This window comes from Oncorhynchus gorbuscha, unplaced genomic scaffold, assembly GCF_021184085.1.
Source record: "Oncorhynchus gorbuscha isolate QuinsamMale2020 ecotype Even-year unplaced genomic scaffold, OgorEven_v1.0 Un_scaffold_1949, whole genome shotgun sequence".
In the NCBI taxonomy this organism is placed as follows: Eukaryota; Metazoa; Chordata; class Actinopteri; order Salmoniformes; family Salmonidae; genus Oncorhynchus; species Oncorhynchus gorbuscha.
Genome location: NW_025746592.1, coordinates 74,869 through 100,999, shown reverse-complemented (window position 1 = coordinate 100,999; position 26,131 = coordinate 74,869). Strand labels below are relative to the sequence as shown.

Below are 26,131 nucleotides of genomic sequence, written 5' to 3'. Positions count from 1 at the left end.
TCTGGAAGGAGAGTATACAGTCTAGCCAGACACCTAAGTATTCATAGTTGTCCACATATTCTAAGTCATAACTGTCCAGAGTAGTGATGCTAGTCAGGTGGGTGGGTGCGGGCAGCGATCGGTTGAAGAACATGCATTTTGTTTTACTAGCATTTAAGAGCAGTTGGAGGCCACAGAAGGAGTTTTGTATGGCGTTGAAGCTCGTCTGGGGGTTTGTTAACACATTGTCCAAAGAAGGGCCAGATGTATACAGAATGGTGTCGTCTGCGTAGAGGTGGATCAAAGAATCACCAGCTGCAAGAGCGACATCATTGATATATACAGAGAAAGAGAAAAGAGCCGGCCTGAGAATTTAACCCTGTGGTACCTCCATAGAGACTGCCAGAGGTCCGGACAACAGGCTCTCCGATTTGATACACTGAACTCTATCTGAGATGTAGTTAGTGAACCAGGCGAGGCACTCATTAGAGAAACCAAGAGAAACCACCTCCTGAGTGATATTCTGGGGATCCTGGAACCTGCCGGGCGTTTCTTTCTCAGTGTTCCCTCATTTTTGAGCTGCAGCCATTGTTGTTCCCTTCGGATCGGTGGAAGATAGTGTATCTGATTACGCTAATGTCTGGAAGGGCGCTCTCCTAGGCGACGGCAGTTAGGGAGCAACATTCCGCTATTTATCATCTGGAAGATTTCATGGCAGAGGTGAGGAAGGTGTTAGATTCTCCGGTATCCTGGAGAGAGGCGCGCCCAAAAACTACTTGGATTACGTCGTGTGACAGACTACGAAGTAGATTTTCGCACGTTGGCCGCCGAGAGTGCCTACTAGAAAATATTCATATTCATGAAATCACAAGTGAAATATAGCGAAACACAGCTTAGCCTTTTGTTAATCACACTGTCGTCTCAGATTTTGAAATGATGCTTTACAGCGAAAGCAATACAAGCGTTTGTGTAAGTTCATTGATAGCATAGAGCATAGCATTATGTACACTTAGCATCAGGAAGCTTGGTCACGAAAATCAGAAAAGCAATCAAATTAACCGTTAACCTTTGATGATCTTCGGATGTTTTCACTCACGAGACTCCCAGTTAGACAACAAATGTTCCTTTTGTTCCATAAAGATATTATTTACATCCAAATACCTCCGTTAGTTTGGGGCGTTATGCCCAGGAATCCACCGGAAATAGCAGTCACGACAACGCAGACAAAAATTCCAAATGATATCCATAATGTCGACAGAAACATGGCAAACGCTTTTTATAATCAATCCTCAAGGTGTTTTTCAAATATCTATTCGATAATATATCAACCGTGATGGTTGGCTTTTCACTAGGACCGGGAGGAACAATGGCTGCCTCTCTCTTTTGCGCAAAAATCACTGAGAGCCCCCACCTGACCACTTACGTAATGTGGTCGTTTACGCTCATTCTTCAAAATAAAGGCCTGAAACTATGTCTAAAGGCTGTAGACACCTTAGGAAGCCATAGAAAAAAAGGAAACTGGTTGATATCCCTTTCAATGGTCAATAGGGATGCATAGGAACACAGAACTTTCAAAATAAGAGTCACTTCCTGATTGGATTTTTTTCAGGCTTTCTCCTGCAATATCAGTTCTGTTATACTCACAGACAATATTTTTACAGTTTTGGAAACTTTACAGTGTTTTCTATCCTAAGAAATGATATGCATATTCTAGCATCTGGTCCTGAGAAATAGGCCGTTTACTGGGCAGACCTAGATTATCACCTAAGGAACTTTCACGAAGGCTGAGCTCTAACTGTTGTCTGTATTGTGGTGCTGCAGGGCATTACATAGCCACCTGCCCCGTCAAAAGCCCAGGCTCATCAGTGGGAACGAGTACGCTGGTGGACCAGCCTTGGAGTTTTCTAACTCCCATTGCTCGTACTCCCTTTTTTGTTATCCTGCTGTGGGGTGACCGATCTAAGTCTCTCCGGGTCGACTCTGGGGCAGATTGGTTTTATGGATGCTATCCTGGTATCTGAGCAAGATATCCCCACACAACTCATCTCCATTCCCATGGATGCCAGAGCACTGGACAGCCGCTCCATTGGCAGGGTCACGCACAGCACAGTTCCCATTAACCTGCGGGTATCAGGCAATCACAGTGAGTCAATACAGCTTCTCCTCATCGAATCTCCCTGACGGGCCGCCCCAGGTGATAAGGGTAGGCAACAACACGTCACCCTGATCCTCAACACTGGGGCCCCTCAGGGGTGTGTAATTAGTCCCCTCCTGTACTCCTTGTTCACCCACGACTCCAACACCATCAAGTTTGCTGACGACACAACAGTGGTAGGCCTGATCACCAACAACGATGAGACAGCCTATAAGGGGAGGTCAGAGAACTAGCAGTGTGGTGCCAGGACAACAACCTCTCCCTCAATGTGAGCAAGACAAAGGAGCTGATCATAGACTACAGGAAAAGGCGGGACGAGCAGGCCCCCATTAACATCGAAGGGGCTGTAGTGGAGCGGGTCGAGAGCTTCAAGTTCCTTGGTGTCCACATTACCAACACACTATCATGGTCCAAACACACCAAGACAGTCACGAAGAGGGCACGACAACACCTTTTCCCCTCAGAGGAGACTGAAAAGATTTGGCATGGGTCCGCAGATCCTCAAAAGTTCTACAGCTGCACCATCGAGAGTATCCTGAACGGTTGCATCACTGCCTAGTATGGCAACTGCTCGGCATCTGACCGTAAGCCACTACAGAGGGTAGACCGTATGGCCCAGTACATCACTGGGGCCAAGCTTCCTGCCATCCAGGACCTATATAATAGGCGGTGTCAGAGGAAAGCCCATAAAACTGTCAGAGACTCCAGTCACCCAAGTCATTGACTGTTTTCTCTGCTACCGCACGGTAAGCGGTACCGGAGCACCAAGTCTGGGACCAAAAGGCTCCTTAACAGCTTCTAACCTGCTGAACTATTCATCAAATGGCCACCGGACTATTTACATTGATCCCCCCTTTAGTTTTGTACACACTGACCAGTATCCCCTGTATATATCAAATCAAATCAAATCAAATCAAATCAAATTTATTTATATAGCCCTTCGTACATCAGCTGATATCTCAAAGTGCTGTACAGAAACCCAGCCTAAAACCCCAAACAGCAAACAATGCAGGTGTAAAAGCACGGTGGCTAGGAAAAACTCCCTAGAAAGGCCAAAACCTAGGAAGAAACCTAGAGAGGAACCGGGCTATGTGGGGTGGCCAGTCCTCTTCTGGCTGTGCCGGGTAGAGATTATAACAGAAAATGACCAAGATGTTCAAATGTTCATAAATGACCAGCATGGTCAAATAATAATAAGGCAGAACAGTTGAAACTGGAGCAGCAGCACAGTCAGGTGGACTGGGGACAGCAAGGAGCCATCATGTCAGGTAGTCCTGGGGCACGGTCCTAGGGCTCAGGTCCTCCGAGAGAGAGAAAGAAAGAGAGAATTAGAGAGAGCATATGTGGGGTGGCCAGTCCTCTTCTGGCTGTGCCGGGTGGAGATTATAACAGAACGTGGCCAAGATGTTCAAATGTTCATAAATGACCAGCATGGTTGAATAATAGTAAGGCAGAACAGTTGAAACTGGAGCAGGAGCATGGCCAGGTGGACTGGGGACAGCAAGGAGTCCTCATGTCAGGTAGTCCTGGGACATGGTCCTAGGGCCCAGGCCAGTTGAAACTGGAGCAGCAGCATGGCCAGGTGGACTGGGGACAGCAAGGAGTCATCATGTCAGGTAGTCCTGGGGCATGGTTCTAGGGCTCAGGTCCTCCGAGAGAGAGAAAGAAGGAGAGAAGGAGAGAATTAGAGAACGCACACTTAGATTTACACAGGACACCGAATAGGACAGGAGAAGTACTCCAGATAAACAAACTGACCCTAGCCCCCCCGACACATAAACTACTGCAGCATAAATACTGGAGGCTGAGACAGGAGGGGTCAGGAGACACTGTGGCCCCATCCGAGGACACCCCGGACAGGGCCAAACAGGAAGGATATAACCCCACCCACTTTGCCAAAGCACAGCCCCCACACCACTAGAGGGAAATCTACAACCACCAACTTACCATCCTGAGACAAGGCCGAGTATAGCCCACAAAGATCTCCGACACGGTACAACCCAAAGGGGGGAAACCCAGACAGGCCGACCACAACAGTGAATCAACCCACCCAGGTGACGCACCCCCCCAGGGACGGCACGAGAGAGCCCCAGCAAGCCAGTGACTCAGCCCCCGTAACAGGGTTAGAGGCAGAGAATCCCAGTGGAAAAAGGGGAACCGGCCAGGCAGAGACAGCAAGGGCGGTTCGTTGCTCCAGAGCCTTTCCGTTCACCTTCCCACTCCTGGGCCAGACTACACTCAATCATATGACCCACTGAAGAGATGAGTCTTCAGTAAAGACTTAAAGGTTGAGACCGAGTTTGCGTCTCTGACATGGGTAGGCAGACCGTTCCATAAAAATGGAGCTCTATAGGAGAAAGCCCTGCCTCCAGCTGTTTGCTTAGAAATTCTAGGGACAATTAGGAGGCCTGCGTCTTGTGACCGTAGCGTACGTATAGGTATGTACGGCAGGACCAAATCAGAGAGGTAGGTAGGAGCAAGCCCATGTAATGCTTTGTAGGTTAGCAGTAAAACCTTGAAATCAGCCCTTGCTTTGACAGGAAGCCAGTGTAGAGAGGCTAGCACTGGAGTAATATGATCAAATTTTTTGGTTCTAGTCAGGATTCTAGCAGCCGTATTTAGCACTAACTGAAGTTTATTTAGTGCTTTATCCGGGTAGCCGGAAAATAGAGCATTGCAGTAGTCTAACCTAGAAGTGACAAAAGCATGGATTAATTTTTCTGCATCATTTTTGGACAGAAAGTTTCTGATTTTTGCAATGTTACGTAGATGGAAAAAAGCTGTCCTCGAAATGGTCTTGATATGTTCTTCAAAAGAGAGATCAGGGTCCAGAGTAACGCCGAGGTCCTTCACAGTTTTATTTGAGACGACTGTACAACCATTAAGATTAATTGTCAGATTCAACAGAAGATCTCTTTGTTTCTTGGGACCTAGAACAAGCATCTCTGTTTTGTCCGAGTTTAATAGTAGAAAGTTTGCAGCCATCCACTTCCTTATGTCTGAAACACATGCTTCTAGCGAGGGCAATTTTGGTGCTTCACCGTGTTTCATTGAAATGTACAGCTGTGTGTCATCCGCATAGCAGTGAAAGTTTACATTATGTTTTCGAATAACATCCCCAAGAGGTAAAATATATAGTGAAAACAATAGTGGTCCTAAAACAGAACCTTGAGGAACACCGAAATGTACAGTTGATTTGTCAGAGGACAAACCATTCACAGAGACAAACTGATATCTTTCCGACAGATAAGACCTAAACCAGGCCAGAACATGTCCGTGTAGACCAATTTGGGTTTCCAATCTCTCCAAAAGAATGTGGTGATCGATGGTATCAAAAGCAGCACTAAGGTCTAGGAGCACGAGGACAGATGCAGAGCCTCGGTCCGATGCCATCAAAATGTCATTTACCACCTTCACAAGTGCCGTCTCAGTGCTATGATGGGGTCTAAAACCAGACTGAAGCATTTCGTATACATTGTTTGTCTTCAGGAAGGCAGTGAGTTGCTGCGCAACAGCCTTCTCTAAAATCTTTGAGAGGAATGGAAGATTTGATATAGGCCGATAGTTTTTTATATTTTCTGGGTCAAGGTTTGGCTTTTTCAAGAGAGGCTTTATTACTGCCACTTTTAGTGAGTTTGGTACACATCCAGTGGATAGAGAGCCGTTTATTATGTTCAACATAGGAGGGCCAAGCACAGGAAGCAGCTCTTTCAGTAGTTTAGTTGGAATAGGGTCCAGTATACAGCTTGAAGGTTTAGAGGCCATGATATAGCCTCCACATTGACTCTGTACCGGTACCCCCTGTATATAGCCTCCACATTGACTCTGTACCGGTACCCCCTGTATATAGCCTCCACATTGACTCTGTACCGGTACCCCCTGTATATAGCCTCCACATTGACTCTGTACCGGTACCCCCTGTATATAGCCTCCACATTGACTCTGTACAGGTACCCCCTGTATATAGCCTCCACATTGACTCTGTACCGGTACCCCCTGTATATAGCCTCCACATTGACTCTGTACCAGTATCCCCTGTATATAGCCTCCACATTGACTCTGTACCAGTATCCCCTGTATATAGCCTCCACATTGACTCTGTACCAGTACCCCCTGTATATAGCCTCCACATTGACTCTGTACAGGTACCCCCTGTATATAGCCTCCACACTGACTCTGTTCCGGTACCCCCTGTATATAGCCTCCACATTGACTCTGTACCGGTACCCCCTGTATATAGCCTCCACATTGACTCTGTACCGGTACCCCCTGTATATAGCCTCCACATTGACTCTGTACCGGTACCCCCTGTATATAGCCTCCACATTGACTCTGTACCAGTACCCCCTGTATATAGCCTCCACATTGACTCTGTACAGGTACCCCCTGTATATAGCCTCCACACTGACTCTGTTCCGGTACCCCTGTATATAGCCTCCACATTGACTCTGTACCGGTACCCCATGTATATAGCCTCCACATTGACTCTGTACCGGTACCCCTGTATATAGCCTCCACATTGACTCTGTACAGGTACCCCTGTATATAGCCTCCACATTGACTCTGTACCGGTACCCCTGTATATAGCCTCCACATTGACTCTGTACCAGTATCCCCTGTATATAGCCTCCACATTGACTCTGTACCAGTATCCCCTGTATATAGCCTCCACATTGACTCTGTACCAGTACCCCCTGTATATAGCCTCCACATTGACTCTGTACAGGTACCCCTGTATATAGCCTCCACACTGACTCTGTTCCGGTACCCCCTGTATATAGCCTCCACATTGACTCTGTACCAGTACCCCCTGTATATAGCCTCCACATTGACTCTGTACCGGTACCCCCTGTATATAGCCTCCACATTGACTCTGTACCGGTACCCCCTGTATATAGCCTCCACATTGACTCTGTACCAGTACCCCCTGTATATAGCCTCCACATTGACTCTGTACAGGTATCCCCTGTATATAGCCTCCACACTGACTCTGTTCCGGTACCCCCTGTATATAGCCTCCACATTGACTCTGTACCGGTACCCCCTGTATATAGCCTCCACATTGACTCTGTACCGGTACCCCCTGTATATAGCCTCCACATTGACTCTGTACCGGTACCCCCTGTATATAGCCTCCACATTGACTCTGTACCGGTACCCCCTGTATATAGCCTCCACATTGACTCTGTACCGGTACCCCCTGTGTATAGCCTCCACACTGACTCTGTATCGGTACCCCCTGTATATAGCCTCCACATTGACTCTGTTCCGGTACCACCTGTATATAGCCTCCACACTGACTCGGTACCAGTACCACGTTACACAGTCCTGGGCCTTATCATCTCACAGGAATTTGTATATTTTTTTCCACCAAAATGTCAGAAAAAGAAACATAACAATAATTAATTGGAACCAATACCATTGGGGTTCTATTCTACAATAGGGGTTCTATTCTACTATTTTATCAGGTTACAACACCCATACAGGTTCAGTGATTAATTGCTATATTGGAATTACTTCGCCACCATGGCCTATTTATTACCTTACCTCTCTCACATCCTGTATATATATTTTTCCACCAAAATGTCAGAAAAAGAAACATAACAATAATGAATTGGAACCAATTGGGGATCTATTCTACTAATGGGGTTCTATTCTACTATTTTATCAGGTTACAACACCCATACAGGTTCAGTGATGAATTGCTATATTGTAATTACTTCGCCACCATGGCCTATTTATTGCCTTACCTCTCTTATCCTACCTCATTTGCACATCCTGTATATATTTTTTTCCCTACTGTATTATTGACTGCATGTGTGATTATTCTATGTGTAACTCTGTGATGTTGTTTGCCAAACTGCTATACTTTATCTTGGCCAGGTCGCAGTTGTAAATGAGAACTTGTTCCCAACTGGCCTACCTGGTAGGTGAAGGTGAAATAAACAAACAAACACACAATACAGATATTCTTCTGAGACCGAATAAACACTGCCACCTTGTGTTCAGATAATGGAATCACGTGAAGACATAACAAAGCAGAATAAACGGTGCTGATGTGATTAACTCGGGGAACCGAATGAGCGATTACCGTCTATTGTGAAGTATCCTGTATTAGTAAGAACTAGCGCGTGGAATGTAGGTTGTGTTTACTGAGGAGTCGCTCAAGTGTTCAGGTAGTAAGTTACTTTGTATCAAGGATGTAGCCAACTGCTTTACCAAGGCCTTGTACGCAACACCTACAATATTATTTCCAGGACAGACTGTTGGATTTGGGTTGTATAAGGCTGCTGTTCAGTCGCTGTTGTTGCTCAGATGTGCCCAGACATTACGGACAAGATGGACGCTACAGTTTCTGGAGGCTTACAGTACAACAACAGAGTGTGGTTTGAACACCGATATCCGTGTTTACGGAGGGGATACCTGCATTCTCTGACTTCACAGTAAGAAGGCCTATTGTTCATTCACATATCAGATCTGTTTATTAGGCTATTGGACAACGCGACGAAGAAGAAATAGGAATTCGGTTCAAATATTGTTTATTCCAAATCGGAGTTATGCTGCCATTTCATTTGTAGGCTTCCCCATGGAATAAAGGGTGTAGGTTTACTATAGCCTTCAACCCCTTAATACTTTATTGTCACAAAGCCGTCCGTTCCAGCCGGTGATTAGCAGAATGACTGATCCAAGCAGCAACACGGACTTTATGGCTGGCTACTCCGGTATCACCAGACCAAATGTAGCTGGCAGTGGGTTACCTCATCGGTCGGTGCTGAACTCTCCCCCTCCTCCAGGCAGACTGACGTCCCTGCGGTCCCGAGACCTGACTCTGGGCGGGTTCAAAAGGTGATACCCAATGGAAACGCTCATACTGTATATCACAGACTACGTCCTCAACCCATAGAGATAGATAGAGGACTCATCCTTGTATCTGTGCCATCAGGGCCCTGCTTCAGGCACACGTAAAATAAGCGGTCTCAATTAGCCATGTGAGAAGAAAATAAATTGAATTGATAAATTGTCTGGCTAGACTATCTAAACTAATCGTAGCCAATTTTTTTAAATTTGATTTTAAGTCAGTGAAGAACAACATTTTATTTTCAATGATAGCCTTGTTCAGGGGAAGAATGACAGGTTTTTACCTTGTCAGCTTGGGGATTTGATCTTGCAACTTTTCGGTTACTAGTCCAACACCCTAACCACTAGGATACCGGCCGCCCCAGGTATAACGACCAGGCACACCCTAACCCTACATGCAGAACTACAGGAAATTAGCTGTAAAACTGCAACAACTAAAAATGTCTCTGTCCCAGGCAAAACGTGTAGAATTGCATGAAATGTGTTATAAAATTGAAAAAATGTCTCTTCCCCATGTCAAAATGTGTAGAACTGCAGAAAACTTGCTTTAAAACTGCAACATTATCTTCACCCCATGGCAAAAGGTGTAGAATGCCAGGAAATGTACTTTAAAACATAAATATATTATCTCCACCATAAAGTGGGGGGGCCACTAAAATGTAAATAACCTTTATTTAATTAGGCAAGTCAGTTAAGAACACATTCTTATTTACAATGACGGCCAACCAAAAGGCCTCCTGCGGGGATGGAGGCTGTGATTGAAAACAAAAAAAAAAAAAAAATATATATATATATATATATATATATATAGAACAAAAACCACACATCGCGACAAGAGAGACAACACTACATAAAGAGAGACCTATAAGACAACATAGCAAGACAGTAACACATAACACAGCATGGTAGCAACACAACATGGTAGCAGCACAAAACAATGGTACAAACATTGGGCACAGAAAACAGCACAGAGGGAAAAAAGGTTGATCTTCTTTACGATTGGCTGAACCCTCCTGGTGACCCAGTTGGACATGACTCCAATAGGATCAGCAGGAGGGAGGAGCCAATGAAGTTGGAAGGCCCACCCAGTTGACCACATTAAAATGGTGGAAGCCCTCAATGGTTCTGCTAATCCCATAGATAGAACGAGACAGATATTTCACCTGATGTGAAGCATCCGCTTGGCGTTTCCACTTACTACCAAATATGGTAGTGAGAGGAGGCCCAGTGGCCGGCAGTGGGAAAAGATGGCTTTTCACTGACATTCTGCTAATTCTCCTCATCGATGAAACATTTGATCTCAATACAATTTTCTGTTTCCAAAACAAGAATGAACATGTTTTGAACAGAGTGGACTAAGTTTTGAAGACGTTACCATTTTTCAACATATAAAAATCGAGCTATGCGGGGGAGAGGCTGCAGGGTGTCCCAGTTCCAAGACCAGTCAAGCGTCCAGCTAACCCTACGCCAATGACGTCGGTGGACCGCAAAAGGGAACTTGGATCCGGGTTAAGCAGCAATGATATCATCCTTCGCCACCGTTATCTTACGGACTAGTAACCGGAAGGTTGCAAGTTCAAACCCCCCGAGCTGACAAGGTACAATTCTGTCGTTCTGCCCCTGAACAGGCAGTTAACCCACTGTTCCTAGGCTGTCATTGAAAATAAGAATTTGTTCTTAACTGACTTGCCTAGTTAAATAAAGGTAAAAAAAAAAAAACTCAAACCAGTCATGACTGTTCAACAAAACAAAACAATACATACATTTTTTTTCCCAGCGAATTTCTTAGTTACATAATTGTATAACTAACTAGCAAATTGGTTTTGAAGTGGAGGGTGCAGTATTTATGTTTGACAATGATGAACACGGCTAGTTTAGCCAGGGAAAACAAGCTAGAGACATGATATAGCTGGGCGCACATGCACACTAGGCTATTTCAGAACAGATTGTAGTTTTCATACCCTGATATCAGGAGTTGTCGGGGGAAAAGTTTGATTAAACAATTCAGAGACAAAGGAATAACAGATGAGAAATATTTAAGGACAGCGAATCGATATACTATGCCAAAATCAGCTGTAAATGTCAATCGTAAAAGCTTAAAACGATGTCTGCGTGAATCTGAATCTAGAAAATGAATGGTGAAGTCTCTTCTGGACACGGTAGACTCATCGTCCTCACCACTCTATTGTGAGCACTACTAAATAACCAGTCTACAGTGAAACGGAAACACAGTGGGTGCTGAACAAAAGCAAATATACAGCTGTCCAGAGTCCTGTCACAAGCATTAAACAAAACAGTCATGATATTCAGATGTGACACAATAGTAGAAATTAATACATTTATATTTTTATTACAGAAAACCTTCGTACCCAATGTCCATTCTCTGAGGAAGAGTAAAGATGAGTAAGTGTCGACTGTATTGCTTAAAGACACATTCCATTAGACTACCAAGGATCCAGTTTAGAAGAATACATGTTAACATTGGACTCCATTGAACTCCTTTCCCCAGGTTAAAGGAAGAGGCCCATGTTGCACCAAAGAAAGACAGAAGAGTGAGGGAGGAGAGGCACAGGGAGAGAAGAGAGCGCCCCCCTCAGATCATTCAGTCCCACTCCATCTTTGAACAGGGTCCTGCAGACACAGTAAAGAAACCAGGTGAATTGGACCTTCTCTGCCAGAAGCTGCCTTTACTGTGTGTTAAAGAAACAGGTTATTATCATGATCATTAGAAACACTGGATTCCAGGGTGTCCTGTCCTCTGTTCTGTGCAGGGGGGTGGAGAGGGACCGACCTTACAGACAGCAGATCCTCTCATGTAGCTAAGTGTTTTAAGAAGGAGAGACGTGCCTCAGAGGATAATGATATGTTACACAAGCTTCAACGGGATGATGTAAGTACAACAGCCTTAATGACTAGTCAACCTAAAGTAAAACACACAGCCTTAATGACTAGTCAACCTAAAGTAAAACACACAGCCTTAATGACTAGTCAACCTAAAGTAAAACACACAGCCTTAATGACTAGTCAACCTAAACACACAGCCTTAATGACTAGTCAACCTAAACACACAGCCTTAATGACTAGTCAACCTAAAGTAAAACACACAGCCTTAATGACTAGTCAACCTAAAGTAAAACACACAGCCTTAATGACTAGTCAACCTAAACACACAGCCTTAATGACTAGTCAACCTAAAGTACAACAGCCTTAATGACTAGTCAACCTAAAGTAAAACACACAGCCTTAATGACTAGTCAACCTAAAGTAACAGCCTTAATGACTAGTCAACCTAAAGTAACAGCCTTAATGACTAGTCAACCTAAACACACAACAGCCTTAATGACTAGTCAACCTAAACACACAGCCTTAATGACTAGTCAACCTAAACACACAACAGCCTTAATGACTAGTCAACCTAAACACACAGCCTTAATGACTAGTCAACCTAAACACACAGCCTTAATGACTAGTCAACCTAAAGTAACAGCCTTAATGACTAGTCAACCTAAAGTAAAACACACAGCCTTAATGACTAGTCAACCTAAACACACAGCCTTAATGACTAGTCAACCTAAAGTAAAACACACAGCCTTAATGACTAGTCAACCTAAAGTACAACAGCCTTAATGACTAGTCAACCTAAACACACAGCCTTAATGACTAGTCAACCTAAAGTAAAACACACAGCCTTAATGACTAGTCAACCTAAACACACAGCCTTAATGACTAGTCAACCTAAACACACAGCCTTAATGACTAGTCAACCTAAAGTAAAACACACAGCCTTAATGACTAGTCAACCTAAAGTAAAACACACAGCCTTAATGACTAGTCAACCTAAAGTACAACAGCCTTAATGACTAGTCAACCTAAAGTAAAACACACAGCCTTAATGACTAGTCAACCTAAAGTAACAGCCTTAATGACTAGTCAACCTAAAGTAACAGCCTTAATGACTAGTCAACCTAAACACACAACAGCCTTAATGACTAGTCAACCTAAACACACAGCCTTAATGACTAGTCAACCTAAACACACAACAGCCTTAATGACTAGTCAACCTAAACACACAGCCTTAATGACTAGTCAACCTAAACACACAGCCTTAATGACTAGTCAACCTAAAGTAAAACACACAGCCTTAATGACTAGTCAACCTAAAGTAAAACACACAGCCTTAATGACTAGTCAACCTAAAGTAACAGCCTTAATGACTAGTCAACCTAAAGTAACAGCCTTAATGACTAGTCAACCTAAACACACAACAGCCTTAATGACTAGTCAACCTAAACACACAGCCTTAATGACTAGTCAACCTAAACACACAACAGCCTTAATGACTAGTCAACCTAAACACACAGCCTTAATGACTAGTCAACCTAAACACACAGCCTTAATGACTAGTCAACCTAAAGTAACAGCCTTAATGACTAGTCAACCTAAAGTAAAACACACAGCCTTAATGACTAGTCAACCTAAAGTAACAGCCTTAATGACTAGTCAACCTAAACACACAGCCTTAATGACTAGTCAACCTAAAGTAACAGCCTTAATGACTAGTCAACCTAAAGTAAAACACACAGCCTTAATGACTAGTCAACCTAAACACACAGCCTTAATGACTAGTCAACCTAAAGTACAACAGCCTTAATGACTAGTCAACCTAAAGTACAACAGCCTTAATGACTAGTCAACCTAAAGTAAAACACACAGCCTTAATGACTAGTCAACCTAAACACACAGCCTTAATGACTAGTCAACCTAAAGTAAAAAACACAGCCTTAATGACTAGTCAACCTAAACACACAGCCTTAATGACTAGTCAACCTAAACACACAGCCTTAATGACTAGTCAACCTAAACACACAGCCTTAATGACTAGTCAACCTAAACAGCCTTAATGACTAGTCAACCTAAACACACAGCCTTAATGACTAGTCAACCTAAAGTAACAGCCTTAATGACTAGTCAACCTAAAGTAAAACACACAGCCTTAATGACTAGTCAACCTAAAGTAACAGCCTTAATGACTAGTCAACCTAAAGTAAAACACACAGCCTTAATGACTAGTCAACCTAAAGTAAAACACACAGCCTTAATGACTAGTCAACCTAAACACACAGCCTTAATGACTAGTCAACCTAAACACACAGCCTTAATGACTAGTCAACCTAAACACACAGCCTTAATGACTAGTCAACCTAAACACACAGCCTTAATGACTAGTCAACCTAAAGTACAACAGCCTTAATGACTAGTCAACCTAAAGTAAAACACACAGCCTTAATGACTAGTCAACCTAAACACACAGCCTTAATGACTAGTCAACCTAAAGTAACAGCCTTAATGACTAGTCAACCTAAAGTAAAACACACAGCCTTAATGACTAGTCAACCTAAAGTAACAGCCTTAATGACTAGTCAACCTAAAGTAAAACACACAGCCTTAATGACTAGTCAACCTAAAGTAAAACACACAGCCTTAATGACTAGTCAACCTAAAGTAAAACACACAACCTTAATGACTAGTCAACCTAAACACACAGCCTTAATGACTAGTCAACCTAAACACACAGCCTTAATGACTAGTCAACCTAAACACACAGCCTTAATGACTAGTCAACCTAAAGTACAACAGCCTTAATGACTAGTCAACCTAAAGTAAAACACACAGCCTTAATGACTAGTCAACCTAAACACACAGCCTTAATGACTAGTCAACCTAAAGTAACAGCCTTAATGACTAGTCAACCTAAAGTAAAACACACAGCCTTAATGACTAGTCAACCTAAAGTAACAGCCTTAATGACTAGTCAACCTAAAGTAAAACACACAGCCTTAATGACTAGTCAACCTAAAGTAAAACACACAGCCTTAATGACTAGTCAACCTAAAGTAACAGCCTTAATGACTAGTCAACCTAAAGTAAAACACACAGCCTTAATGACTAGTCAACCTAAAGTAAAACACACAGCCTTAATGACTAGTCAACCTAAAGTAAAACACACAACCTTAATGACTAGTCAACCTAAACACACAGCCTTAATGACTAGTCAACCTAAAGTAAAACACACAGCCTTAATGACTAGTCAACCTAAACACACAGCCTTAATGACTAGTCAACCTAAAGTACAACAGCCTTAATGACTAGTCAACCTAAAGTAAAACACACAGCCTTAATGACTAGTCAACCTAAACACACAGCCTTAATGACTAGTCAACCTAAAGTACAACAGCCTTAATGACTAGTCAACCTAAAGTAAAACACACAGCCTTAATGACTAGTCAACCTAAACACACAGCCTTAATGACTAGTCAACCTAAACACACAGCCTTAATGACTAGTCAACCTAAACACACAGCCTTAATGACTAGTCAACCTAAACACACAGCCTTAATGACTAGTCAACCTAAAGTAAAACACACAGCCTTAATGACTAGTCAACCTAAAGTAACAGCCTTAATGACTAGTCAACCTAAAGTAAAACACACAGCCTTAATGACTAGTCAACCTAAAGTAAAACACACAGCCTTAATGACTAGTCAACCTAAAGTAAAACACACAGCCTTAATGACTAGTCAACCTAAAGTAAAACACACAGCCTTAATGACTAGTCAAACTAAAGTAAAACACACAGCCTTAATGACTAGTCAACCTAAAGTAAAACACACAGCCTTAATGACTAGTCAACCTAAACACACAGCCTTAATGACTAGTCAACCTAAAGTAACAGCCTTAATGACTAGTCAACCTAAACACACAGCCTTAATGACTAGTCAACCTAAAGTACAACAGCCTTAATGACTAGTCAACCTAAAGTACAACACACAGCCTTAATGACTAGTCAACCTAAAGTAAAACACACAGCCTTAATGACTAGTCAACCTAAAGTAAAACACACAGCCTTAATGACTAGTCAACCTAAAGTAACAGCCTTAATGACTAGTCAACCTAAAGTAACAGCCTTAATGACTAGTCAACCTAAAGTAACAGCCTTAATGACTAGTCAACCTAAACACACAACAGCCTTAATGACTAGTCAACCTAAACACACAGCCTTAATGACTAGTCAACCTAAACACACAACAGCCTTAATGACTAGTCAACCTAAACACACAGCCTTAATGACTAGTCAACCTAAACACACAGCCTTAATGACTAGTCAACCTAAAGTAACAGCCTTAATGACTAGTCAACCTAAAGTAACAGCCTTAATGACTAGTCAACCTAAAGTAACAGCCTTAATGACTAGTCAACCTAAACAGCCTTAATGACTAGTCAACCTAAACAGCCTTAATGACTAGTCAACCTAAACAGCCTTAATGACTAGTCAACCTAAAGTAACAGCCTTAATGACTAGTCAACCTAAACAGCCTTAATGACTAGTCAAACTAAACAGCCTTAATGACTAGTCAACCTAAACAGCCTTAATGACTAGTCAACCTAAACAGCCTTAATGACTAGTCAACCTAAACAGCCTTAATGACTAGTCAACCTAAACAGCCTTAATGACTAGTCAACCTAAACAGCCTTAATGACTAGTCAACCTAAAGTAACACAGCCTTAATGACTAGTCAACCTAAACAGCCTTAATGACTAGTCAACCTAAACAGCCTTAATGACTAGTCAACCTAAACAGCCTTAATGACTAGTCAACCTAAAGTAACAGCCTTAATGACTAGTCAACCTAAACACACAGCCTTAATGACTAGTCAACCTAATCACACAGCCTTAATGACTAGTCAACCTAAACACACAGCCTTAATGACTAGTCAACCTAAAGTAACAGCCTTAATGACTAGTCAACCTAAAGTAACAGCCTTAATGACTAGTCAACCTAAACAGCCTTAATGACTAGTCAACCTAAACACACAACAGCCTTAATTACTAGTCAACCTAAACACACAGCCTTAATGACTAGTCAACCTAAACACACAGCCTTAATGACTAGTCAACCTAAAGTAACAGCCTTAATGACTAGTCAACCTAAAGTAACAGCCTTAATGACTAGTCAACCTAAACACACAACAGCCTTAATGACTAGTCAACCTAAACACACAGCCTTAATGACTAGTCAACCTAAACACACAGCCTTAATGACTAGTCAACCTAAAGTAACAGCCTTAATGACTAGTCAACCTAAAGTAACAGCCTTAATGACTAGTCAACCTAAACAGCCTTAATGACTAGTCAACCTAAACAGCCTTAATGACTAGTCAACCTAAAGTAACACAGCCTTAATGACTAGTCAACCTAAAGTAAAACACACAGCCTTAATGACTAGTCAACCTAAAGTAAAACACACAGCCTTAATGACTAGTCAACCTAAAGTAAAACACACAGCCTTAATGACTAGTCAACCTAAACAGCCTTAATGACTAGTCAACCTAAAGTAAAACACACAGCCTTAATGACTAGTCAACCTAAACAGCCTTAATGACTAGTCAACCTAAAGTAACACAGCCTTAATGACTAGTCAACCTAAACAGCCTTAATGACTAGTCAACCTAAACAGCCTTAATGACTAGTCAACCTAAAGTAACACAGCCTTAATGACTAGTCAACCTAAAGTAACAGCCTTAATGACTAGTCAACCTAAAGTAACAGCCTTAATGACTAGTCAACCTAAAGTAACAGCCTTAATGACTAGTCAACCTAAACAGCCTTAATGACTAGTCAACCTAAACAGCCTTAATGACTAGTCAACCTAAAGTAACAGCCTTAATGACTAGTCAACCTAAACAGCCTTAATGACTAGTCAACCTAAACAGCCTTAATGACTAGTCAACCTAAACAGCCTTAATGACTAGTCAACCTAAAGTAACAGCCTTAATGACTAGTCAACCTAAACAGCCTTAATGACTAGTCAACCTAAACAGCCTTAATGACTAGTCAACCTAAAGTAAAACACACAGCCTTAATGACTAGTCAACCTAAAGTAAAACACACAGCCTTAATGACTAGTCAACCTAAACAGCCTTAATGACTAGTCAACCTAAAGTAAAACACACAGCCTTAATGACTAGTCAACATAAACAGCCTTAATGACTAGTCAACCTAAAGTAACACAGCCTTAATGACTAGTCAACCTAAACAGCCTTAATGACTAGTCAACCTAAACAGCCTTAATGACTAGTCAACCTAAAGTAACACAGCCTTAATGACTAGTCAACCTAAAGTAACACAGCCTTAATGACTAGTCAACCTAAAGTAACACAGCCTTAATGGCTAGTCAACCTAAAGTAACACAGCCTTAATGACTAGTCAACCTAAACAGCCTTAATGACTAGTCAACCTAAACAGCCTTAATGACTAGTCAACCTAAACAGCCTTAATGACTAGTCAACCTAAAGTAACAGCCTTAATGACTAGTCAACCTAAACAGCCTTAATGACTAGTCAACCTAAACAGCCTTAATGACTAGTCAACCTAAACAGCCTTAATGACTAGTCAACCTAAACAGCCTTAATGACTAGTCAACCTAAACAGCCTTAATGACTAGTCAACCTAAACAGCCTTAATGACTAGTCAACCTAAACAGCCTTAATGACTAGTCAACCTAAACCTAAGCCTTAATGACTAGTCAACCTAAACAGCCTTAATGACTAGTCAACCTAAAGTAACAGCCTTAATGACTAGTCAACCTAAACAGCCTTAATGACTAGTCAACCTAAACAGCCTTAATGACTAGTCAACCTAAACAGCCTTAATGACTAGTCAACCTAAACAGCCTTAATGACTAGTCAACCTAAACAGCCTTAATGACTAGTCAACCTAAACAGCCTTAATGACTAGTCAACCTAAACAGCCTTAATGACTAGTCAACCTAAACAGCCTTAATGACTAGTCAACCTAAACAGCCTTAATGACTAGTCAACCTAAACAGCCTTAATGACTAGTCAACCTAAAGTAAAACACACAGCCTTAATGACTAGTCAACCTAAAGTAACAGCCTTAATGACTAGTCAACCTAAAGTAAAACACACAGCCTTAATGACTAGTCAACCTAAAGTAAAACACACAGCCTTAATGACTAGTCAACCTAAACACACAGCCTTAATGACTAGTCAACCTAAAGTAAAACACACAACCTTAATGACTAGTCAACCTAAACACACAGCCTTAATGACTAGTCAACCTAAACACACAGCCTTAATGACTAGTCAACCTAAACACACAGCCTTAATGCCTAGTCAACCTAAACACACAGCCTTAATGACTAGTCAACCTAAACACACAGCCTTAATGACTAGTCAACCTAAACACACAGCCTTAATGACTAGTCAACCTAAACACACAGCCTTAATGACTAGTCAACCTAAACACACAGCCTTAATGACTAGTCAACCTAAAGTAACAGCCTTAATGACTAGTCAACCTAAACACACAGCCTTAATGACTAGTCAACCTAAAGTAAAACACACAGCCTTAATGACTAGTCAACCTAAAGTACAACAGCCTTAATGACTAGTCAACCTAAACACACAGCCTTAATGACTAGTCAACCTAAACACACAGCCTTAATGACTAGTCAACCTAAAGTAACAGCCTTAATGACTAGTCAACCTAAAGTAACAGCCTTAATGACTAGTCAACCTAAACACACAGCCTTAATGACTAGTCAACCTAAAGTAAAACACACAGCCTTAATGACTAGTCAACCTAAAGTACAACAGCCTTAATGACTAGTCAACCTAAAGTACAACAGCCTTAATGACTAGTCAACCTAAACACACAGCCTTAATGACTAGTCAACCTAAAGTAACAGCCTTAATGACTAGTCAACCTAAAGTAAAACACACAGCCTTAATGACTAGTCAACCTAAAGTAACAGCCTTAATGACTAGTCAACCTAAACACACAGCCTTAATGACTAGTCAACCTAAAGTAAAACACACAGCCTTAATGACTAGTCAACCTAAAGTACAACAGCCTTAATGACTAGTCAACCTAAAGTACAACAGCCTTAATGACTAGTCAACCTAAAGTAACAGCCTTAATGACTAGTCAACCTAAACACACAGCCTTAATGACTAGTCAACCTAAACACACAGCCTTAATGACTAGTCAACCTAAAGTAACAGCCTTAATGACTAGTCAACCTAAAGTAACAGCCTTAATGACTAGTCAACCTAAACACACAGCCTTAATGACTAGTCAACCTAAACACACAGCCTTAATGACTAGTCAACCTAAACACACAGCCTTAATGACTAGTCAACCTAAAGTAAAACACACAGCCTTAATGACTAGTCAACCTAAAGTACAACACACAGCCTTAATGACTAGTCAACCTAAACACACAGCCTTAATGACTAGTCAACCTAAAGTAAAAACACACAGCCTTAATGACTAGTCAACCTAAAGTAAAACACACAGCCTTAATGACTAGTCAACCTAAAGTACAACAGCCTTAATGACTAGTCAACCTAAACACACAGCCTTAATGACTAGTCAACCTAAAGTAACAGCCTTAATGACTAGTCAACCTAAAGTAAAACACACAGCCTTAATGACTAGTCAACCTAAAGTAACAGCCTTAATTACTAGTCAACCTAAACACACAGCCTTAATGACTAGTCAACCTAAACACACAGCCTTAATGACTAGTCAACCTAAACACACAACAGCCTTAATTACTAGTCAACCTAAACACACAGCCTTAATGACTAGTCAACCTAAACACACAGCCTTAATGACTAGTCAACCTAAAGTAACAGCCTTAATGACTAGTCAACCTAAAGTAACAGCCTTAATGACTAGTCAACCTAAACACACAACAGCCTTAATGACTAGTCAACCTAAACACACAGCCTTAATGACTAGTCAACCTAAACACACAGCCTTAATGACTAGTCAACCTAAAGTAACAGCCTTAATGACTAGTCAACCTAAAGTAACAGCCTTAATGACTAGTCAACCTAAACAGCCTTAATGACTAGTCAACCTAAACAGCCTTAATGACTAGTCAACCTAAAGTAACACAGCCTTAATGACTAGTCAACCTAAACACACAACAGCCTTAATGACTAGTCAACCTAAAGTAAAACACACAGCCTTAATGACTAGTCAACCTAAAGTAAAACACACAGCCTTAATGACTAGTCAACCTAAACAGCCTTAATGACTAGTCAACCTAAAGTAAAACACACAGCCTTAATGACTAGTCAACCTAAACAGCCTTAATGACTAGTCAACCTAAAGTAACACAGCCTTAATGACTAGTCAACCTAAACAGCCTTAATGACTAGTCAACCTAAACAGCCTTAATGACTAGTCAACCTAAAGTAACACAGCCTTAATGACTAGTCAACCTAAAGTAACAGCCTTAATGACTAGTCAACCTAAAGTAACAGCCTTAATGACTAGTCAACCTAAAGTAACAGCCTTAATGACTAGTCAACCTAAACAGCCTTAATGACTAGTCAACCTAAACAGCCTTAATGACTAGTCAACCTAAACAGCCTTAATGACTAGTCAACCTAAAGTAACAGCCTTAATGACTAGTCAACCTAAACAGCCTTAATGACTAGTCAAACTAAACAGCCTTAATGACTAGTCAACCTAAACAGCCTTAATGACTAGTCAACCTAAACAGCCTTAATGACTAGTCAACCTAAACAGCCTTAATGACTAGTCAACCTAAACAGCCTTAATGACTAGTCAACCTAAACAGCCTTAATGACTAGTCAACCTAAAGTAACACAGCCTTAATGACTAGTCAACCTAAACAGCCTTAATGACTAGTCAACCTAAACAGCCTTAATGACTAGTCAACCTAAACAGCCTTAATGACTAGTCAACCTAAAGTAACAGCCTTAATGACTAGTCAACCTAAACACACAGCCTTAATGACTAGTCAACCTAATCACACAGCCTTAATGACTAGTCAACCTAAACACACAGCCTTAATGACTAGTCAACCTAAAGTAACAGCCTTAATGACTAGTCAACCTAAAGTAACAGCCTTAATGACTAGTCAACCTAAACAGCCTTAATGACTAGTCAACCTAAACACACAACAGCCTTAATTACTAGTCAACCTAAACACACAGCCTTAATGACTAGTCAACCTAAACACACAGCCTTAATGACTAGTCAACCTAAAGTAACAGCCTTAATGACTAGTCAACCTAAAGTAACAGCCTTAATGACTAGTCAACCTAAACACACAACAGCCTTAATGACTAGTCAACCTAAACACACAGCCTTAATGACTAGTCAACCTAAACACACAGCCTTAATGACTAGTCAACCTAAAGTAACAGCCTTAATGACTAGTCAACCTAAAGTAACAGCCTTAATGACTAGTCAACCTAAACAGCCTTAATGACTAGTCAACCTAAACAGCCTTAATGACTAGTCAACCTAAAGTAACACAGCCTTAATGACTAGTCAACCTAAAGTAAAACACACAGCCTTAATGACTAGTCAACCTAAAGTAAAACACACAGCCTTAATGACTAGTCAACCTAAAGTAAAACACACAGCCTTAATGACTAGTCAACCTAAACAGCCTTAATGACTAGTCAACCTAAAGTAAAACACACAGCCTTAATGACTAGTCAACCTAAACAGCCTTAATGACTAGTCAACCTAAAGTAACACAGCCTTAATGACTAGTCAACCTAAACAGCCTTAATGACTAGTCAACCTAAACAGCCTTAATGACTAGTCAACCTAAAGTAACACAGCCTTAATGACTAGTCAACCTAAAGTAACAGCCTTAATGACTAGTCAACCTAAAGTAACAGCCTTAATGACTAGTCAACCTAAAGTAACAGCCTTAATGACTAGTCAACCTAAACAGCCTTAATGACTAGTCAACCTAAACAGCCTTAATGACTAGTCAACCTAAAGTAACAGCCTTAATGACTAGTCAACCTAAACAGCCTTAATGACTAGTCAACCTAAACAGCCTTAATGACTAGTCAACCTAAAGTAACAGCCTTAATGACTAGTCAACCTAAACAGCCTTAATGACTAGTCAACCTAAACAGCCTTAATGACTAGTCAACCTAAAGTAAAACACACAGCCTTAATGACTAGTCAACCTAAAGTAAAACACACAGCCTTAATGACTAGTCAACCTAAACAGCCTTAATGACTAGTCAACCTAAAGTAAAACACACAGCCTTAATGACTAGTCAACATAAACAGCCTTAATGACTAGTCAACCTAAAGTAACACAGCCTTAATGACTAGTCAACCTAAACAGCCTTAATGACTAGTCAACCTAAACAGCCTTAATGACTAGTCAACCTAAAGTAACACAGCCTTAATGACTAGTCAACCTAAAGTAACACAGCCTTAATGACTAGTCAACCTAAAGTAACACAGCCTTAATGGCTAGTCAACCTAAAGTAACACAGCCTTAATGACTAGTCAACCTAAACAGCCTTAATGACTAGTCAACCTAAACAGCCTTAATGACTAGTCAACCTAAACAGCCTTAATGACTAGTCAACCTAAAGTAACAGCCTTAATGACTAGTCAACCTAAACAGCCTTAATGACTAGTCAACCTAAACAGCCTTAATGACTAGTCAACCTAAACAGCCTTAATGACTAGTCAACCTAAACAGCCTTAATGACTAGTCAACCTAAACAGCCTTAATGACTAGTCAACCTAAACAGCCTTAATGACTAGTCAACCTAAACAGCCTTAATGACTAGTCAACCTAAACAGCCTTAATGACTAGTCAACCTAAAGTAACACAGCCTTAATGACTAGTCAACCTAAACAGCCTTAATGACTAGTCAACCTAAACAGCCTTAATGACTAGTCAACCTAAACAGCCTTAATGACTAGTCAACCTAAACTAACAGCCTTAATGACTAGTCAACCTAAACAGCCTTAATGACTAGTCAACCTAAACAGCCTTAATGACTAGTCAACCTAAACAGCCTTAATGACTAGTCAACCTAAACAGCCTTAATGACTAGTCAACCTAAACAGCCTTAATGACTAGTCAACCTAAACAGCCTTAATGACTAGTCAACCTAAACAGCCTTAATGACTAGTCAACCTAAACAGCCTTAATGACTAGTCAACCTAAACAGCCTTAATGACTAGTCAACCTAAACAGCCTTAATGACTAGTCAACCTAAAGTAACACAGCCTTAATGACAAGTCAACCTAAACAGCCTTAATGACTAGTCAACCTAAACAGCCTTAATGACTAGTCAACCTAAACAGCCTTAATGACTAGTCAACCTAAAGTAACAGCCTTAATGACTAGTCAACCTAAACAGCCTTAATGACTAGTCAACCTAAACAGCCTTAATGACTAGTCAACCTAAACAGCCTTAATGACTAGTCAACCTAAACAGCCTTAATGACTAGTCAACCTAAACAGCCTTAATGACTAGTCAACCTAAACAGCCTTAATGACTAGTCAACCTAAACAGCCTTAATGACTAGTCAACCTAAACAGCCTTAATGACTAGTCAACCTAAACAGCCTTAATGACTAGTCAACCTAAACAGCCTTAATGACTAGTCAACCTAAAGTAAAACACACAGCCTTAATGACTAGTCAACCTAAAGTAACAGCCTTAATGACTAGTCAACCTAAAGTAAAACACACAGCCTTAATGACTAGTCAACCTAAAGTAAAACACACAGCCTTAATGACTAGTCAACCTAAACACACAGCCTTAATGACTAGTCAACCTAAAGTAAAACACACAACCTTAATGACTAGTCAACCTAAACACACAGCCTTAATGACTAGTCAACCTAAACACACAGCCTTAATGACTAGTCAACCTAAACACACAGCCTTAATGCCTAGTCAACCTAAACACACAGCCTTAATGACTAGTCAACCTAAACACACAGCCTTAATGACTAGTCAACCTAAACACACAGCCTTAATGACTAGTCAACCTAAACACACAGCCTTAATGACTAGTCAACCTAAACACACAGCCTTAATGACTAGTCAACCTAAAGTAACAGCCTTAATGACTAGTCAACCTAAACACACAGCCTTAATGACTAGTCAACCTAAAGTAAAACACACAGCCTTAATGACTAGTCAACCTAAAGTACAACAGCCTTAATGACTAGTCAACCTAAACACACAGCCTTAATGACTAGTCAACCTAAACACACAGCCTTAATGACTAGTCAACCTAAAGTAACAGCCTTAATGACTAGTCAACCTAAAGTAACAGCCTTAATGACTAGTCAACCTAAACACACAGCCTTAATGACTAGTCAACCTAAAGTAAAACACACAGCCTTAATGACTAGTCAACCTAAAGTACAACAGCCTTAATGACTAGTCAACCTAAAGTACAACAGCCTTAATGACTAGTCAACCTAAACACACAGCCTTAATGACTAGTCAACCTAAAGTAACAGCCTTAATGACTAGTCAACCTAAAGTAAAACACACAGCCTTAATGACTAGTCAACCTAAAGTAACAGCCTTAATGACTAGTCAACCTAAACACACAGCCTTAATGACTAGTCAACCTAAAGTAAAACACACAGCCTTAATGACTAGTCAACCTAAAGTACAACAGCCTTAATGACTAGTCAACCTAAAGTACAACAGCCTTAATGACTAGTCAACCTAAAGTAACAGCCTTAATGACTAGTCAACCTAAACACACAGCCTTAATGACTAGTCAACCTAAACACACAGCCTTAATGACTAGTCAACCTAAAGTAACAGCCTTAATGACTAGTCAACCTAAAGTAACAGCCTTAATGACTAGTCAACCTAAACACACAGCCTTAATGACTAGTCAACCTAAACACACAGCCTTAATGACTAGTCAACCTAAACACACAGCCTTAATGACTAGTCAACCTAAAGTAAAACACACAGCCTTAATGACTAGTCAACCTAAAGTACAACACACAGCCTTAATGACTAGTCAACCTAAACACACAGCCTTAATGACTAGTCAACCTAAAGTAAAAACACACAGCCTTAATGACTAGTCAACCTAAAGTAAAACACACAGCCTTAATGACTAGTCAACCTAAAGTACAACAGCCTTAATGACTAGTCAACCTAAACACACAGCCTTAATGACTAGTCAACCTAAAGTAACAGCCTTAATGACTAGTCAACCTAAAGTAAAACACACAGCCTTAATGACTAGTCAACCTAAAGTAACAG

General features: G+C 41.1%; 2 protein-coding genes across 2 annotated transcripts in view; one reads left to right on the top strand and one right to left on the bottom strand.

Moving 5' to 3' along the window:
* The first annotated feature begins 8,779 nt into the window (after positions 1-8,779).
* The window catches only part of zgc:171971 (uncharacterized protein LOC569690 homolog), a 38,485-nt gene continuing 21,133 nt past the window's right edge, over positions 8,780-26,131 (top strand). Inside the window, exons 1-4 of the mRNA XM_046338505.1 lie at positions 8,780-8,980; positions 11,261-11,395; positions 11,502-11,647; positions 11,764-11,882. Of these exons, the coding sequence (XP_046194461.1) occupies positions 8,811-8,980; positions 11,261-11,395; positions 11,502-11,647; positions 11,764-11,882 (570 nt within the window). The 5' untranslated portion in view covers positions 8,780-8,810. The remainder of the gene's footprint in view (positions 8,981-11,260; positions 11,396-11,501; positions 11,648-11,763; positions 11,883-26,131) is intronic.
* Positions 11,317-26,131, bottom strand: part of LOC124024608 (transcription factor A, mitochondrial-like) — a 57,660-nt gene continuing 42,845 nt past the window's right edge. The window contains exon 7 of the mRNA XM_046338504.1: positions 11,317-11,623. The gene's annotated coding sequence lies outside the window, so the exon portion shown is untranslated. The remainder of the gene's footprint in view (positions 11,624-26,131) is intronic.